We start from the raw sequence: 17,821 nt of genomic DNA, 5'->3' as shown, positions 1-17,821 counted from the left end.
GGGGAAGGGCAATGTGGAGGAAATTCGAATATTAAGACCTGTCGAGGACAGATGAGGTTAGGGGTTGTGTTGCTATTCTCAAGCTTGAGTCTAGGAACCCGTAGACAGCATTTCACGTTACTATTACATTAAATTACCAGCGTCAGAATTTAGGTGGGAGGAAATGAAGAATTCTTGATAATTGAAATATGAAACAGTCTGGCTAGGGAGGATGGGATCTCCAAGTCTGCCTTAATTAGGTGCTAAAAATAGCCACTTAAAGTCTCCCTTCCTTTCTAGGCCATCCAGCATTCTGCAGACAGCTCTAGTCTCCGCCATGTGCTAATTGTTTCTAATGGCCTGTAAACAAACTCCCCAAACTATTAACCTCTCTCTTTAGCCAGAGAGTCAGGAAATTAGGCTTTGGAAAAGTAAAAGAAATTAAAAAAAAAAAAAAAAAAAAAAAAAAGGAAGTTTCCCTAGAGGGTTTCTCAAAGAGGAGACTCTGGCTTTGGAGGGGACTCAAGGTCGATCACAGCATAAGGTTGTGAAGTGGGACAGCCACACAAAACCTGCAGAGACCACGCCCATTTCCTCACTGAGTCTGGTGGCCTTTCTGTCTGCAGGGAGTAGTAGGAATTATGACAGCTTCCAGACACACAAATCCCCGTGTGTGTGTGTGTGTGTGTGTGTGTGTGTGTGTGTGTGTGTGTGCGCGCGCGCGCGCGTGTAAGTGAACTCTGGTGCCTGCAGAGGCCAGAAGAGGGTGTCAGATACCCTGGAGCTGGAGTCACAGAGATGGCTGTGAGCCAGCCCACATGCATGTTGGGAACTGAATGTGGTTTACCGGCAAGAACGGTGCACACTTTTAACTGCTGAGTCATTCTCCCAGCCGATCCAGGATGATGTTCTGTACTGATATATAACAATATCTTATTATGTAATGATGTGTTGCCATATCATAATATGTAGTTTATTTACTTATCTGCTGTATGGGGGGGCATCCAAGGGGTACGTGTGTGAGTTAGACAACACTTACAATGAGCCATCTTGCTAGTTCTGATTCTACAGTTTTTATGAATATTGAAATAACATCGCTCAGCTGACAACCATGTTGGAAGTGAGAACTGATGGCAGATTGAAGAGAGACCCAGTTTAGCTTTAGAGAGGTGATCTGTCGGGAAGTCGGGAAGTGAGCTGGGATGCCCTAGGCCCCTTTCTTGTGCATATCTGTTCTGGATGATGAAACATTAGTTTGTAATCACAGAGTAGCCAAAAGAAGTTATAAAATGAATGGCAACTGAGATAGCCCTTTCCAACCACTTCAAAGCTTGTTAAATTATAGCATTTTTAAATGTTCTTCCCAGCACAGGTTGAGAAAAGACAAAACTTCAGACACAAAAATCACGATTATGAGACATCACAAATTAGTAAGATCTTATGTAACTTTATAATGTTGTGAGAATAAATATGATGGTGATAAAGATGAAAACTCATTCTTTTTAATGTTCCTCAGCAAGTAGGATGATCCAATAATCAATGTTTAAAATGAAGAAATTATTAAGCCATGGAACACAACACAGGTAAGTTCCATTAGTAGCTTAGTATTTGTAAGGATATTGCCGTGAAGGCGGAAAGGAAAAACAGCAATAACTTACTACATTGATACCCAACACTTGAAACACTCGAGTAGAAGAGGCTAATACATCAATAAATGATAATATAAGCAAATAATAAATAAAATATAAGCAGGGTAATGTTTGCACTTATACAGATGGAAATGCTAGCATTCCTGGTGTTATGTAAATAAATCCTCCAAATTTATTTTTAAAGTCAAACATTCAATAGAACATTTTGCAGAGAGGGCCATCAAAGCAAGCAGTCTACAGACGATACATACATAATAGTCAGTTTATCTGGAAATCACACTCAATCCAGGCATCAGCTAGTGAGAGCTAGTCCAAGCACTACAGTGTGGCAGGGTTCTACACAGCCACTTAATGCAGCCCAATCAGTTTGGCCACGGGAAAAATGCCATTCTGAGTCCGGAGTGCCTCAGAGAGAAGGGCCAGGTTCAGGCCATGTTATTTCCTTTCTTTCCAGGCCTTGGTTTCCCAGGAGCAAGTTAAAACCTTACACACCGAATTTCAGACTCCACTTTCTGTCTGGATTCTGGCTTGTAAGAGCTCAGCCCATCACAGGTCCCCTGCCACAGCCCTCATAGCACTTAAGCAATTAAAGCCTTATTAAAATGTCTAAAGTGACCCTACTCAAGAAAGCTTCTCTTTCCCAAGTATATTTTGGGTCACTGAGGTCCAATTTCTCTCCCAGTTATGTCTTAAGCAATTATGAGCTGACATTATTTCTGCCGTTAATGTCAGAGTACATGTGCCTCCAGGAACCTGCCCCTCTCTATCTGAAGTATTTTCCTCTGAGCTGACACACACAGTTAGGCATTCCCATGCGGATCGACGCCTCAACTCTAAAAGGACTATCTATTTATGACGGGTTCTCCAGAGAAGAATGAACGATAAACACCCACGCTGATATTTAAAAATTTCAATCTGTTTACATTAATCACCTTACTTAATGCTATTACTAGCTCAGTAATAAATCAAATTTAGGAAATGGGGTCACAGTGACCAAACTGCCCCTCGTCATATCACCAAATGCTCCTAGTTTCAGGTGGGGGGGGGGAAAGTTTATTTCTGCCATTCCAGCCTGGCGTCATCTGTTTCCTGTGTTATTAACTGCACAGCCACAGAACCTTTGCTAACTGGGTGCATGAGGTTCGTGGCCCTAGTTTAGGGCTTCTGGTATATATAACTATTGCTGAGGCCGTTTGATGGTGAATATGAAAGTTTGGGCGTGCTGGCTGTAGCCCATTGTTTTAGGTACCTATGCAAGACTCCAGGCATTCTGCTAGGGAGGCTCCGTGTGTTAACTCAATCCTCACAATGATCAAGCTTGATTTAGCCTTCTTACTAACCAGACAGAGAAGCAGTGAGCCACGGAATTTTGTGCCTAAGCCTTCAAGGCTGGTACCATTGACTGCTGTGCTCCCGGCCTATGTTGGGAGTTGGTAAGGGCAGTGGAAGCAACCCACGGATGGGAGGAGCAAGAAGCAGACAAGGCCTCTTTCTTTTTCTGCTGGGGGACAAATGATACTGTGATGATTTAAGAGTTTAGGGGACAACTGAGGGTTACACATACAATACTGCCTGTCTGTGAGTACCACTTGATTCGGCGGCCTAGTACCACTTGATTCGGCGGCCTGTACATATCTCGCTATGTTTCCGTGGGTCACAAATCTGGTGGAGTCCGCACCAGAAGAGGCAATTTAACGGAAATGTGAAAGGTGCTATGGCATTGGGCATTACTCACTGTTAGCAAAAGGGTTAGAGCTGCCACAGTGAGGTGAGGACTGTGGCTAATTGGGGACAGAAAGCCAGTCTTCATTGCTGGGGATAAAGCATCTTGTTCATAACAGGGGATAAAAGCAATCAGTCAGGAAAGGGAAAGAATACAAATTTTCAATCCCTTGCCTCCCAGGGAGGCGGCTCCCTTCTCCTACATGAGCTCCCAAACAAAGAACCATACTTCCCTGTCACCGGGGACTCCCAGCAACGAACAGGGAGAGCAAAGAGGAAACACGGCACCTCGTGTTCTAAGCAGATCACAACTACCAACACCGGGAGTACCCCCAAACCCCAGCGGTTGTGTGGCTGGCGTCCCTGAGAGCAGCTTGGGGTTAGCAAAGAGAGACAAGTTTGATTTACAGAGATGCAGGAGGTGTTATTGATTTCTTCTTGCGTTTTAGCACTGTGGAGTGAACGCAGCTACATTTCAAGTTGAAGGAGGCAGAAAATTCATGAAGGCTATCTTCTTCTGGTTGCCATAATTCTCACCAGCCCCTTCCATTTCCATCTCTTTCTCTCAGCCACCCCTTCCCTTTGTCCCTGGGTGGGGGGAGGGGAGGAGGGGGATAGGGCAGTGACCCAAGACCAAGGGTCAAAGTTGAGACAGCCATCACCAAGCAACACAGTAAAGTCACCAGGCAGCTCTGGCTGCAGAGCTGCTTTGGTCCTTATTAATTGGTCTGGATCTATTTATTAGTATGACTGCTGTGACAGTTACTTATCAGTGTTCCCATGGTCTTACGTTAGAGGGAGAGGTGTACGTATTGGATTTCTCTGTGCTTCATAGGTGCCCGCTGAACATGCTGTAGGTCCACAGAGTGGATTTAATTTGCGTGTCTTTTTTTCCCGTGCTTCTTAGTCGTTCGGGTGACAGCTTCTCATGAAGACCCTGTTCACGTGTCATCTTCCTTTTACCCACACTTTCAGTCCCTTACATGCCCTGAGATCTTCATAGCTGGCTGAGGTCTTGCAAAACCCACTGCAGTATGACTTGCATGTGGTCACCCCCTTTGATGCTGTCTGTGGATAACCTCATAGTGTTAATGTAGATGAACTGATCAGTTTCTCATTTAGTTAAGAACCCTGTTCTGTATGAGAGACCACAAACATTGTGCATTACTTTTATATTCGGAAACTTTAGTATTTCAATTCTTAGGATCTGCGATCCAATCAATATTGGTGTTTCTGTATGATGAGACACAGGAGACTGAAATTCACTGTTTTGTATGTAAAGTCATCTAGATTTCCCAGACCCATCTCTTGGTGACGCTACAGTCACGGGACCAATATGTATGTGGGTCTGAACGCATTGTAGCTTAACAGTATAATTTTGTATAACTTGGTACAGGCTAAACATCAGAGACATAAAGAAAAAGGCTTGGGAAAGCATGACTTAATACAGACTAAAGGAAAATGCAGTGTAAGAGAGAGCCCTTACAGTCTGAGCTCTTTATGCCTGGCTGATGTGTTATGCCACCCAGGCTGGGGGCCACCACCTCCTAGTCTGCCCTCTTTTCTGGGATTTAGTTGAAGGTACATCTCTGAAGCAGGCCCAGGTACTCTCTGGGCCAGCGGGGCTTAGCCCAGAGGCAGAGACCAGGCAGGGGTCAGCATGACTGTCTACTGATGGGAGATGTCATTCTGTAAATATGTTTCTCTTATTGGTTAATGAATAAAGCACTGTTGGCCAATAGGAAAGCAAGATAGGCGGGACTAGGAGACAAGGAGGAGAGAGGAAGGAGTAGGGAGGAGTCAGCATGGAGAGAATGGAGAGAGCAGAACGCTGGCCCCACTCCCCGGTAAGATGAGACCATGTGGAAATACTTAGATTAATAGAAATGGGTTAATATTTAAGACAGAGCTAGCCAGTAAGAAACAAGTAACTGGCCAACAGCGTTATATCAAATAGAGAGTGTCTGTATGTTAATTGGGGCTGGCGTGGTGGTGGGGCAAGACCGGCAGCGGGGGGTGGGGGGGGACGTACTCTTAACATATGACACCACAACGTGGCTAATAAGAACTTCCACTTAAAATTTAACGAAAGCTTACAAAAGGGTTTTAGAAACAAAAGAACAAAGACAAGCAAGGCTTCTTGCTAATAGCATTTTTTCTGGGTTGGACTCTGTTTTGGGTGAGACAAGCAAAGATTTGCGTGGCTCCTTTAAGGGAGATTTCCTGACTCAGCATAAGCGGCAAAAAAACCGCATGGCTTTGAAGAACTCTGCTAATAATTTATTGGTGTGTATCAGAGCTGGCAATGGCAGTGACCACATCTCCAAGCCAGCAGCATGCTGCTGGATGGCAGCGTAGACCAAGGCAGTGAGCACAGCTCTCAGTGCTGGCGGTAAAATAGTAGCTTTGGCAGACCTCAGCTAAAACAACTGTGGCTTTCATTTTAGCAATGTTATTTAGCATATAAAAGACTCGTGGCCAGAAAAAAGATAGATTTACAGTAAAGACAGATTCACATTAAGAAAAAGCTAAAGGTTTACAGTGTGTTTTAAAATATATGTAGGCTTGGGAGAGAAAAAGAATAAAATGGTTTTAAAAAGACAGAGAGGAGCTGAATGTGGTGGCACACGCCTTTAATCCCAGCACTCGGGAGACAGAGGCAAGCAGTTCTCTGTGACTTCAAAGTAAACCTGGTATGCAGGGTGAATGCCAGGACAGATAAAAGTTACACAGAGAAACCCTGTCTCAAAAAATGAAAAAATAAAAATTAAAAGAACAGAATAATAAAAAAGCCACATAAAGATGGGGTATTATATTGACATTGTATCCTTTGACTGCTGAGAAAATAACAACTGTTAAAACAAATGCTGCTGGATCAATCCAATTTATATATTTAAAAATGCTTTGACTTCAAAATATAAGTCTAAGGACAAGTTACTGGGGAAAAGGATTTCTATTTTTGTCTCCACAGAAAATGAAAAGCTGTGGATTCCTTCCAGACTAATGTGGTTTGATCAAGCCAGACCCCCTGAAACAGAATCGCAGGTGATCCAACATTCAAAACCATTGGGACATAGCAGCCTTATAGTCTACAGCCAAGATATCTGTGTCTTCTTAGGATCCCCATAACAGCGTCCCCTACCAGCAGGAAGCAGTTTGGAAAGAACAACACCCAAATTCCCAAATATTGTCTATAAATGTTTGTTTTCATTTAACTGGGGTTGGTTATAAATTGTTAATGACAATAACCAATCTCTTTCTTAAAGGTAAAAAGGGAATTATGGTATAGATTTGAATACTTTGTGTTGGAATGGATTTTCATTTATCGATACAATTTAAGGTCAATTCTGTGATGTGTATATTTAGGTATTGTGTTTATATAGCTCATTTAGAAATGTATTATATAATGTAGTGCAAATTATAGATAATTAGCTATGATAGTCAAAACTTACAGTTAAGCTAGTTAGGTTTTTTTCAAGATACACAGAGATGTATTTGAGATAGATAGGCATTCTTGAAACCTTTCAAAGACCTACAGAATATGGCATTTAAAATGGTTTAGGGTTTTTCTTGACAGTGAGACATAAATGCTCCTGGCAACACCACTTGCGTCAGAAAGGAAGATGGACATCGAAGAAACGCGTTATGAAGTTTACTTCCAATATGGCAAGACTAGCCATTTGGATAAGATATTGCTCTTGTCTGGACTGTTTGACTTTATGCAGTATAAACTGGACATGCAGGACCCACAGGAAAGTGACTGCTGATTCAAGATGGACATTGCTACAGAGTTCCTGCTTCATGGAAGGGTCTGCCAGACAGTCTGCAGGACACAGAGAAAATTGACTGACAAACTTCCAATACAAGAAGACAGTTTAAAGCTTCCTGCTTTGCTGAAGAGTTTGCCAGACACACTAGACACACTATGGCCTATGGACTGAAGATGGAAGATTACAGAAGAAATTCGGGTGACTGACCAGGCAGTGAGTTGTCTCTGTCATTTCTAGAGTTTATATATTATCTTTCTGTGGTCTTTGAAGGAGTTGAAGACAGATAGTTATGGTTATAGTTTTTTTCCTTAGTTAGGATTAAAGATAAATTACATATAGGACTTATATATAGACTGCGAGCCAAACTGAATTGTTCTCTCTTTCATCTCCTTTGGGTATTGGTTACAGTAACAAAGCCTGACTAACACACTCGGTTTCCTCTTCTGCCATCTGTCAGGGCCAGCCACGGCTCCTCAAGGCCCCAACCATCCTGCCCAGCGGATATCAACAGATTCCCAAGAGCCTTTGGACAGCAGCCTTCTCCTCTGCAGCAGGCAGGAACATGCTCGTCACCTCTCTTGGAGGCGGGGACCGTGCAGGAGAGCCCTAGGCTGGAACGGTCTTCCATGCCCTGAATCACAGCTGACTTAGGGAAACTTAAACAGCAACTCCATAGTCATTTTGCCAACACCTCAGCTTATGTTTACGACTTTGATCCGGCTCCATCCTCCAGTCCTTTTCCTTCCCAACAAGTGGCGATGTCGAGTTCTTGAGGCAATGAATGTATTCTGGAGGCCACATACCAAGACGGTCAAGGACAAGGACTTTGGTGTCAGAATTACCATGGAGCGAGCCTATGATCCTCCCTCATCCACTGCATAAAATAGAAATATTTCCTTGCACTGTATTTTCCCTCCTGTTTAAAATATATGTAACATCCATCTTCTGGCAGGTGGTGAGGTGTGTGTGGATACAAAGTGCCCACAGATGACAGCAGCAATGGCAGAACATGCTAACAGCTGTTGGGCCTTCGTTTGCTGTGCAGAGTATGCACTTACGATGGCAGATCAGCCTGGCGTGCATATGGGTGTGGGGTGGGGGACATGTGCGAACAGTCATTTGTAGTCTGGAAATACCACAGACTGCATTTCAGGTCAGGCAGGGGAGGAGGACTCGGATGTGGAGGTAGGTACTGCTGTCACCAGGGTGACAACTTGACTTTGGTGGGGGTTGGCGGGCTCGGGCTGGTCCTGTGCATAGTGACAAGTGAGCGGTTTACTTTGGCAGAGTTGGGTACTATGTTGGTGGTGCTAGTTAAGCAGGCAGCGTCCATGCTTTCAAGGCACTATGACCGGTTACATAACGTGCCTCTGTGTTATTTCTCTTCAGTTCTGACTTGGTGCAGCAAGAGAATTATGGGGAAAACTCTCACACCAGGGTGATGAGTTTGGGTTCCTTTTCTGCAGTGGTGAGAATGGATTTTGAGAGTGGTGACTGCTCTTTGCCTTGCTTTAGCCCAGATCTATCTGCGGGAGCACCCCGTGATCAATTCTCCCTGGCCCTGCATGCTGCGCAACACTGCTTTCATAGCCAGAAGTTCCTGGACTGTTTCTGGGACCACTGATGGGCTTTTTATATAATGAACAAGAAGACCGATGAGCATCGTGAAAACTCTGATGGAAAAGGAAGGGTTAGAAAAAAGCCAGATGCCCACTCCTGATCCCTTTATCCATAGTAATGCTCTCCTAGGAAGCTGTTGTTCTACGTGCAGGATTCTGCATATTAATGTGAGGGTACAAAGGTCTAATGAATCTCATGGTTGTACCATGGACCTTAGTGTTGTGGGGGGGGGGAGATCTTTATTTGGAGCTAGAGACCCTGGAAAGTCCATTGCTAGAACATGTAAGATGCAGGACTCCAGTCATGTTTTCATCCACTTAGAATCTGTTGAATTAACAAGGAATGGAATCAACCACAGCTTCAGAAAATGTCTCTGTACTCCAGCAACCATTTCTGATTTTGGTGTAAATAGCTCTACAGACTGTGAAGGTGACAGAGACAGAGTCTGCAAACACTTAATTCTAAATGTCATGTGATTGATGGTCATGTATGAGATCTTTATGCTATCTCAACCCTGATATAGTCAACAAGCTGATGGGAGACCTCATTCTGTAAATATGTTTCTCTTACTGGTTAATGAACAAAGCACTGTTGGCCAATAGGAAAGCAAGATAGGCAGGACTAGGAGACAAGGAGGATTCTGGGAGATGTAGTGGAGGAGAGTCAAGATGTAGGGAGTAGAGAGAAGCAGTCTGGACCCTCTCTCAGGTAAGATAAGACCACGTAAAAACACTTAGATTAATAGAGAAGATTCAAGATGTAGAGACTTGAGGAAAGAACGCTGGGCCCTCTCTCTGGTAAGATAAGACTGCATGGAAACACTTAGATTAATAGAAATGGGTTAATATTTAACACAGAGCTAGACGGTAAAAAATGCTAGTAACAGGCCATTAGCTTTATATCTAATACAGCGTCTCTGGGTGTTTTGGGGGGCTGAGGAGGCTGTGGGACCAGGCTGGTAGAAAAACTGCTCATAACACCAAGCATTCCCCCACAGGTTAAAATTTTTGTCTGAAGGTGTGAAGCAACACTAACATTTGCAGTAGGAACTACTTTCTTCCTGTCAAGCTAGCTTAAAACTGATTGCTAATTAACAGGATAAATTGCAATCAAATGAATGCACAGACCATATAATATTTTTCTTTTTAAAGCGAAAAACAGCCATTTAAAGATTGCATGGGCATTGAATTCTGTTGAAAACGGCTGTTAAGACTAAAACCTGAGTGCTAGCAAAGTTGAAGCAAGGGCCTCTTGGATGCTTCCAGAATGTAGCCGCCTTTTCTTTAACATCCATCAGTGGAAAAGGAACTGCTTAAAATCCAGACGGTTACAACATGCAAGGTTGGCCTTAATGGATACAAAACTGGCCTGGGAGGGTTTGCAGTATTACCCTCCCTTTGCCCGTGGGGCTGCTGTGCACCCGCGCATGGTGGAATGAGAAGTTAAGGCCCGTGAATTTCATGCACAGGCACCTCTAACATCCCCAGGAAGCCCCCAGGATGCTGTGGCTCCCATCTGAGACCTACGCGGTTCACAGCAGGAGAACAGAAGGTCACTGGCTGGCATTAAAACTGACATGGTTCACATTTCAAAGTGTCAATGTGGATAAAATATTTCTTCTGTGTTTTCATAAGGAACTGACCCCAAACAATGTGGCTGAGTAATCTGTCTCTTATGGCTCAGACTTCAAAATTGGATTTTCCTTTACCCCTACCAGCTCATAAACACTCCACTTTGATCTCTTGCTTATTCATCGTTTTATTTAATTGACAGCTGGAAAGTTCCATTACATCCAGAACAGACTGGGACTGTTTGTTTGTTTGTTTTGTTCTTCTTCTTCTTCTTCTTCTTTTTATTTTTAAGACTAGTGAGAAAGCTGAGCTCGTAAACCACTGAAAGCATGAGGACCTGAGTTCAAACCTCAGACCCCACATACATGGCTTGTGATCCATGGCTGGAGAGACGACTCAGTACCCACAGTGTGGTTCCCAACCATCTGTAACGCCAGCTTCAGGGGATCTGATGCGTTTTTCTAGACTCCATGGGCACCGAGTACACATGTGGTACATGGACATACATGACGGGAAACACCCGTGCATGTGGGATAAAATGGACAGTAATTTAAAAGAGGAAACTTGCAAGCTTATAATGCCGGCACTCAGGAGGTGGGGACACAGGTTCTTTGGGGAGTCCTGGCCAGCTAGCCCAGCCTACATGAAAAACCACAGGGTGGTCAGAAACATCTGATTTTGTTTTTTGTTTTTGTTTTTTTTTCTTTTTCAAATGGTGCATGGTGCCAGAGGAACTACCCCCGAGCCTGACTTCTGGCTCCCATGCACAGGTGAATAAATACACACACAGGGGTATCCTTGCATACACAGACACCAACATTCTACACGAAAACAATGTGTTCTTTCTTGTGCTGTGAACCACTTACTGTAATCCCAGCCAGCAGATGTTAAACCCTTCTGAGGCAAGGGCCAGTGCTGGGCATTGCAGAGAGGAGAAGTATGTTTGTACCTAAGACATGTTTGGACATGGCCCTTGAGCAGCCTGCAGTTTCATGGAGTCCACACTCCAAAAGGCAGCTCTGTCCTCTCCAGCTCTGATGCTCACAGAGCAAGAATGCCTAGACTGTAGCTGGCTTTTTCTTGCCTCTGATTCTTCTGATTGACTACTTTTTCCCCTTCTACAGGCAAAGCCACCTTTCAGCATGTCAGGGAGACTCGGCCTTCTCTCACAGAGTAAACCTGTACCCTAAGAGTGAGATTGAGGAAAGGCCAGAGCAGAATCAATGCAAAGCACATGGACTTCGGTGGGTCAGATGGCAGGCGGGACACCTTTTGTCATTATTAAAGGTCACACTTATTTAAAGACCTTAGCCTCAAAATCTCTTCTATTAAAATGGAAACCCAAATGAGTTTCAAGTACTGAAACTTGGAAGCCCATGGTCATTAAGAACTACATGTCAATCTCAGGAGAGCTCAGATGACCAAGAATGTCTGCTGCTATAGAAGCTTTCTGACAAGGCTTTCTGAAGAAAGAATCACTTAAGTGCTGAAAGACCTGCGTGGACCCTCACGCCCAGACTAAGGAAAGGCGCCCCCCCCCCCAAATCACTGGCTAGAAGTGGTCTTGATGCAAAAGCATGAGGTCTTTTATATTCCAGTGCACTGGGGTCCGCAGCCACACTCCACGTGGGGTAGAGGACTGGGAACCCTGGGTACAGGGTTCAGACAGCTTTTATAGGGTTACAACAAAGCCTGCACATTACAAACCAATCATCTCATAGCATCCAGTGTGGACCAATCAATTTGAACTATCCCAGCCCACGCTTAGCCCAGGAGGTCTACTTTCGCTAGGGCTTCTGGGTGGTGTGACAAGGCTCATTTCCTGGTCTCATTCACTCACAGGTGCTGTCGGTAAACCGCCCTGTCGTAAACAGTCAAGAATGACCTTTTGCCTACTCACTGCTAGAGGGCAGAGTCTAGGGAGAGTTAGGCTAAATTTTTCCATCCTTACAGTGCTCGATTGGGGGCTGGAGAGGCCTGCCTAGGGCCAGAGTTCAATCTCCACACGCACACATACCCGGAACTCCAGCTCTGAGATCTCTATCACCCTCTTCTGGGGTCACCTGCACACAGATGCACATAACTACACATAGATAGATAGATAGATAGATAGATAGATAGATAGATAGATAGATGTGCACGCAGACACATGGAGAATAACCCACACTTAAACAAAAGAGAAGAGGCGGAATCTCCTCTCATGAGGCGCGGTACTCAGCATGAAGGAGCCTGACTGCGTACCCTAAGCTGGAGGAGGCATCTTTGAGGTCTCTTCTCCTATTCACTCTGCTGGGCAGCACTCACCTAACAGCTGTGATACAGACGTGGCATTCCCCATCCATCGCATCATGCCGTTTGCCTTTCTCTTCCATTCCAGGTAACACAAATACAATAAAAGTACTTCTTCCCACATGCCCCTGAAGGTGTGTGGGCCCTGGCTTCACTCATTACATGGTAACAGGCACACTATTGGGGACCCACAGGAGACCCACATCGCTCCGTGACTACAAACAAGGGCCCCAAGGCTGTGAGGTGCGAACATTCTCATCGGGTTTTCATCGCAGAAAGACTGCTTTGCTGAAATAAAGTCCCAAGAAACACCACAGTGGTCTGATGCGAGTGGACTTGGCCTGAGACTCTGGATAAAATCTTAGTTACCACGCGACCATGGGATATTAAGAGAGGGTTACATGGACAAGGCTTCCACACAGTGCTTTAAAAGACGGTGGACAGGAAGTTCTGTTTCGACTCACAAAGTACTGCAAAGCACCCTCTAGCCTACAGACACGAGAGGCTGAAGACATAATGGATGGACCCAGAGGGAATGCCAGGAAGATCCCCGGGTAAGGGAAAGAAGGCTCCCAGAATACTGTCAAATGAGCATTAATCCCTGTCACAAGGAACAGGTGCAAATGGCTTTGGAGATAAATCTCCGCTAATCTCCAGGCCCCAGTAAATCTTTTCAGAACACAGTCCATGGTGGCTTCGATTCAGTAAGTGAGTGGATTTTAAGATGGATTTGACGGCAACAAAGTTATGAAACTATTTACTATTAAATGACAATGACTCCAAGACAGCAACTCCTAATTGTAGAAGTCCCAAGGGACTACCACTTCTTGGATTTAATGTCCTACCTACCAGGGACTTTTTATACCATGCGTGTTTCTGGCCAGGTTAAGTTTTGGCTGTGTAAATGTGGCTGCCTTCTACTTTGTGTTCAGTATTGAAAATGCAGCAAGGATGAGCAAAGGAGGAAAATGTACACAGGTTAGCTCGATAGTTTTAGGAGCAACACTGGGAAATGTCTAACTCTATTGACGCTATCCGACTAACCCAAAGATTAAAAAAAAAAAAAAAAAAAACAAACCTTCGTGAAATACAAGTAGGAAAGCAAACCTGTTTAAGTCTGTATTTAATTATGACTTTTGTTTTTACCTCACAGAATATGTAAAAATTTTATGTAAAGTCCACAGGAATCCATCAAGATATAGGGTCAGGGTCAGGATTAGCATCAAACACAAACTTATAAGACAAAACCCCATACCATAAAGACAGACCAGAGGTGGTGCTTAGTGTGTGGGAAAAGGTTCTATGCTGAGAAAGTTTGGATTTGGCATTGTTTTCTTACAACAACAACCGATATATATGTAATATACACACATGCACCAACAACAATATACACACGCAAATAAAAATCAGCTTGAGTCCACTTACCATTTTAAAAAGCCAAGTATTTGTCACAAAGCTACACCCTTTATCGATGTCAGGACAAAAATAAGAACATACTCAGAAAAAGAAAACATCCTAGAGAGCCAATGTCCCCCCCCAAAACACAGAAAGTCACGTCTGTAACCATATAGTGTGAGAAAATCAGTTTGCAGGTATGCGGGAAGAATTTGAAACCATCTGTCATCGCCAGCCTGTTCCCATCTGACAACCCTGTGCTTGGGTGAAAATCGTGCAGCCAGTGAGTTCATCCTTGAATAGTGTGGCATCTTCACCTCTGACCCAAGATCAGGGTGACAAGTCAGATCATCACTCCGTGTTTGAATGTAATCTTCTCATGAAGAGTCATTTATTGCTGTGCGTGCATGCGTGTGTGCATGCGTGCGTGCGTGTGTGTGTGCGCGCGCGTGTGCATGCAGCCCCCCCCCCACACGTTCATGTACTCCATGGCCTGAATGAATGAGGTCAGAGGACAAGCGTGGGAACTGGTTCTCTCCTTTTACAGTAGGTTGCTTGGACTGACAGCCCAGTTAGGTCCGTGTAACAAGTGCCTGACTGCTGGGCCAGCTCACATCCCCCAAATCAAACCTTATTAAGGGGCTAGGGGTGCAAATGTAACCACAGTACGGTGTGCAGGGTTGGAGTGTCCTCTTTCAACCCTGGTGTGTCCCTATCAAGGTTCTTTTCCCCATCCTTCATTCAAGGTTCCCCTCAGGTCACGGGAGACTTCCTCCAGGCAAGCGGCTGGCTATCCGTGCACACAGATCCCCTCCCACTAGACCTGTGGGTGGTTGTGAGATGCCTGCTGTGTGTGCTGGGTACTGAACCTAGATCCTTTGGAAGAGCGGCAAGGACTCTTGACCACTGGGCCGTCTCTCCCCATCCTCCTCTCTCACACCCTAACTCCTTCCTCCTCAGTGCTGTAGGTTGTGTAGGCTCTACACAGCTACAGAAAAACGTTTGCATTAGTTTTTCCTTTGAGAACCGAAAAGGTGATTTTAATTACTTGTTGTTATCAAAGGAGCCGAGCCCTCGTTTGTCGCGCTGCCTTACTCTTTCCTGGAATACTGGAAGCATTGTTTTATCCTTGACAGTATCTTCCATGTACAGCCATGGACCTTGCCAAAGGCAGATGAAACACGGCAGTTCGTGGGCACTGGCGGGCATTTCCTGCCGGGGCGCTGACTAAATTCGGGCAGCAAGGGAAGCGTGGAGGTAGAGACAAGTTTAGTCAAGGGCTGCTGCTAAAATATTAGGCTTCTTTTAGTCGATGTTTAAAGGATGGGAATACCAAACCAGGGATAGTGACACCATCTCTGAAATCATAAGGTAAATTCAAAGGCCCGTCTCATGAAGTCCTGAAGGCCGAGGAGAGGCCTGTTTCTGCCTAAGAGCAGGGGATAACAGGTTTGGGGATTTATTTCAGTAGCCCATTTTATGACTAAAACATTCTTCCTAGTCAGGGCTAAGTCCCACCTTTGCAGTCTGGGTCAGCCTCTGAGGACACACGCTCAGCTCATGCTGCCTTCTTTCTTTCCTGAATTGGCAATGAGTCGGAACTTCCCTCCAGTGCTCCCTCTGCAGCTCCAGGGGGTTCAGTTTCTACGGCAGACCGTGACTCCTAAACCAGACTTCACCCCTCTGCTCATGTTTCTCCAGCTCTGCCTCCACATCTTTCTTTCCCTGTGTTCACTGGGGTTTGAGATAACCGGGCCCAGAGTCAACTGCATGAGTTCATTTTGGGTAGAGGAATGTACCAGAAGCCCCGACACAAATGCAGACAACTATGTGGAGTAACTCAAACGTATGGAAGAGATATTTAAAAATGAAACAGCCTGGTGGGGAAAAGTGGTTTTTATAAATCGTTATTCCATTCCTAACGTTAATATCATGTTTTAAAACTTACTTATATTAGCGAGTTTACGTTTCTGGATGGACTAAGATTACACCATTTTCTGATATTTTACCGCGCGTAGTTGAGGACTCGTATTTGACTGCTTGACTAATCTAGCAACTGGCACTGTAAATAATCTCACCCCAGTGAGACGGACCAGACTTGGCCCCCGTGAGATAGATGCGCACCAGGAGAGCTGTCTGAGGAAGGTCTGCTGGGCGGGGGGCACTGATGTCCTGCACCCAAGGGCCTTACCTGACATCTGTGCAGGCTATGCAGGAGACCCTGCGGCTGTTACTGGTGATCAGGTTCAAAGCGACTGACGTATCCTTGTCAGAGGTTGGGTGCGCTCCACATTTGAAGAAAAATTCCTGGAAGAAATGAGGGGAAGTGCAATTATGCATATGGACCCTGCCTAGTTATTTATCCCTCCCCCAGACATCTTTGCAGTAAGCAATCACTTGGGGGTAAGAGAAGAAATCTGTCATTAGGTATGAGTTGGGGATAAATCACCATGGACTTTTGGAAGGAAAGAACAGCCTTGTCTGGTACAGAACTGCTCAGCAATACCCTGAGCATCCCAGAGAACCCCGGCCTTTCTGCATGATCGCAGTGCAGGCAGCCTAACGACAGGAACATGTGTACTGAGTAAAGGAACAGGGTAGCCAGAGGACTCAGGGTCACGAGTACCGTGACAGTTACTATTGATCGCCCGGCCTGACAGGGCCCATCTAGCATTACCTAGGAGACCCATCCTAAGCACGGCTGGCACCACTCCACGAGCTGAGATTCAGGCCGAATCAGAGACAGAGCAAGGCAGAGGGCCTCAACACTCTGCTCTTCGACTGTGGCTACAAGGTGACCAAGTGTCTCTGACTGCTGCAACCACAACTTCCCCACTGGGAAGTGCTTGCCCTCAAACTGTGCGATACGCCCCTTCCTGTCCTAACACACAGCTCACCCTGAGACCAGACTGCCCAGCCCCCATACCTGGCAGCTGCACACTCAAATAAGCAGTAAGCTGGGTCCCGGGCTGCTTTGCTGCCTTTCCCAGATGAGTCCCCCAACAAACAATCATTTCTGGATATATTCTCCTTTCTCTGCCAGTTTTCCTTCCACTCAGCTTCCCTCCTCATCCCCGCGTTTCCTCTCGGGAATCGGGCTGGTGGTCAGTGGTCACCCTGCTCCTCCTCTCTGGTCTACTATGGGACCTCAGACTTTCCGTGGTGACAAATCATCTAAACGAAGTATTACTGGGTGACAGCAGAAGCCCTGCCCTGTGTGCCTGTATAGATGGCATCTTCTCTCTTAGCACTAGACCTGAAGTCAACCAACTATTATGGGATGCTCCAGATAGGAAATGTGAAGCATTTCTACTCTGTGGGCCAGGTATGCTCTGGAACCTGGATTCGAGTCCAGTGTAGGTGTCCAGATCCTCACTGCTTCATCTTAGGAACCATAAGCTGATGGCTTTCTTTTTCTCATCATTGGATACTGCCTTAGTCAGTGTTACAACATGGCACACTTATGAAAGGAAGCATTTGATAGAGAGTATGATTTCAGAGGTTTCGTCCATTATCATCACCGCAGGCAGACAGACAAGGTGCTGGAGAAGTTAAGAGACCTACAGCCTGATGCACCACGGGTAGCAGGGAGAGAGAGAGGAGAGAGAGAGAGAGAGACTGGGCCTGGCTTGAGCTTTTGAAACTCCAAAGCCACACCCTAAGTGACACATGTCTTCCAACAAGGCCCCAACCCCATAATACCTATCAGGTAATGCCTACCTAATGACCGCCTGTCTCAATGTAAGTGACTAAGGGGGCCGCTCCTAGTCAAACCACCACAGAAACTATCCTTTTCCCTCAACCTCTTGAAATGCTACAAATCCTT

General features: G+C 45.2%; 1 protein-coding gene across 1 annotated transcript in view; it reads right to left on the bottom strand.

Moving 5' to 3' along the window:
* Positions 1–17,821, bottom strand: part of Prkn (parkin RBR E3 ubiquitin protein ligase) — a 959,805-nt gene that overhangs the window by 435,570 nt on the left and 506,414 nt on the right. Inside the window, exon 6 of the mRNA XM_051206078.1 lies at positions 16,187–16,302. Coding sequence (XP_051062035.1) covers positions 16,187–16,302 — 116 coding nt within the window. The remainder of the gene's footprint in view (positions 1–16,186; positions 16,303–17,821) is intronic.

Source organism: Phodopus roborovskii, unplaced genomic scaffold (assembly GCF_943737965.1).
Source record: "Phodopus roborovskii unplaced genomic scaffold, PHOROB, whole genome shotgun sequence".
NCBI classification, from domain to species: Eukaryota; Metazoa; Chordata; class Mammalia; order Rodentia; family Cricetidae; genus Phodopus; species Phodopus roborovskii.
This window is presented reverse-complemented; position numbering and strand designations above follow the sequence as displayed.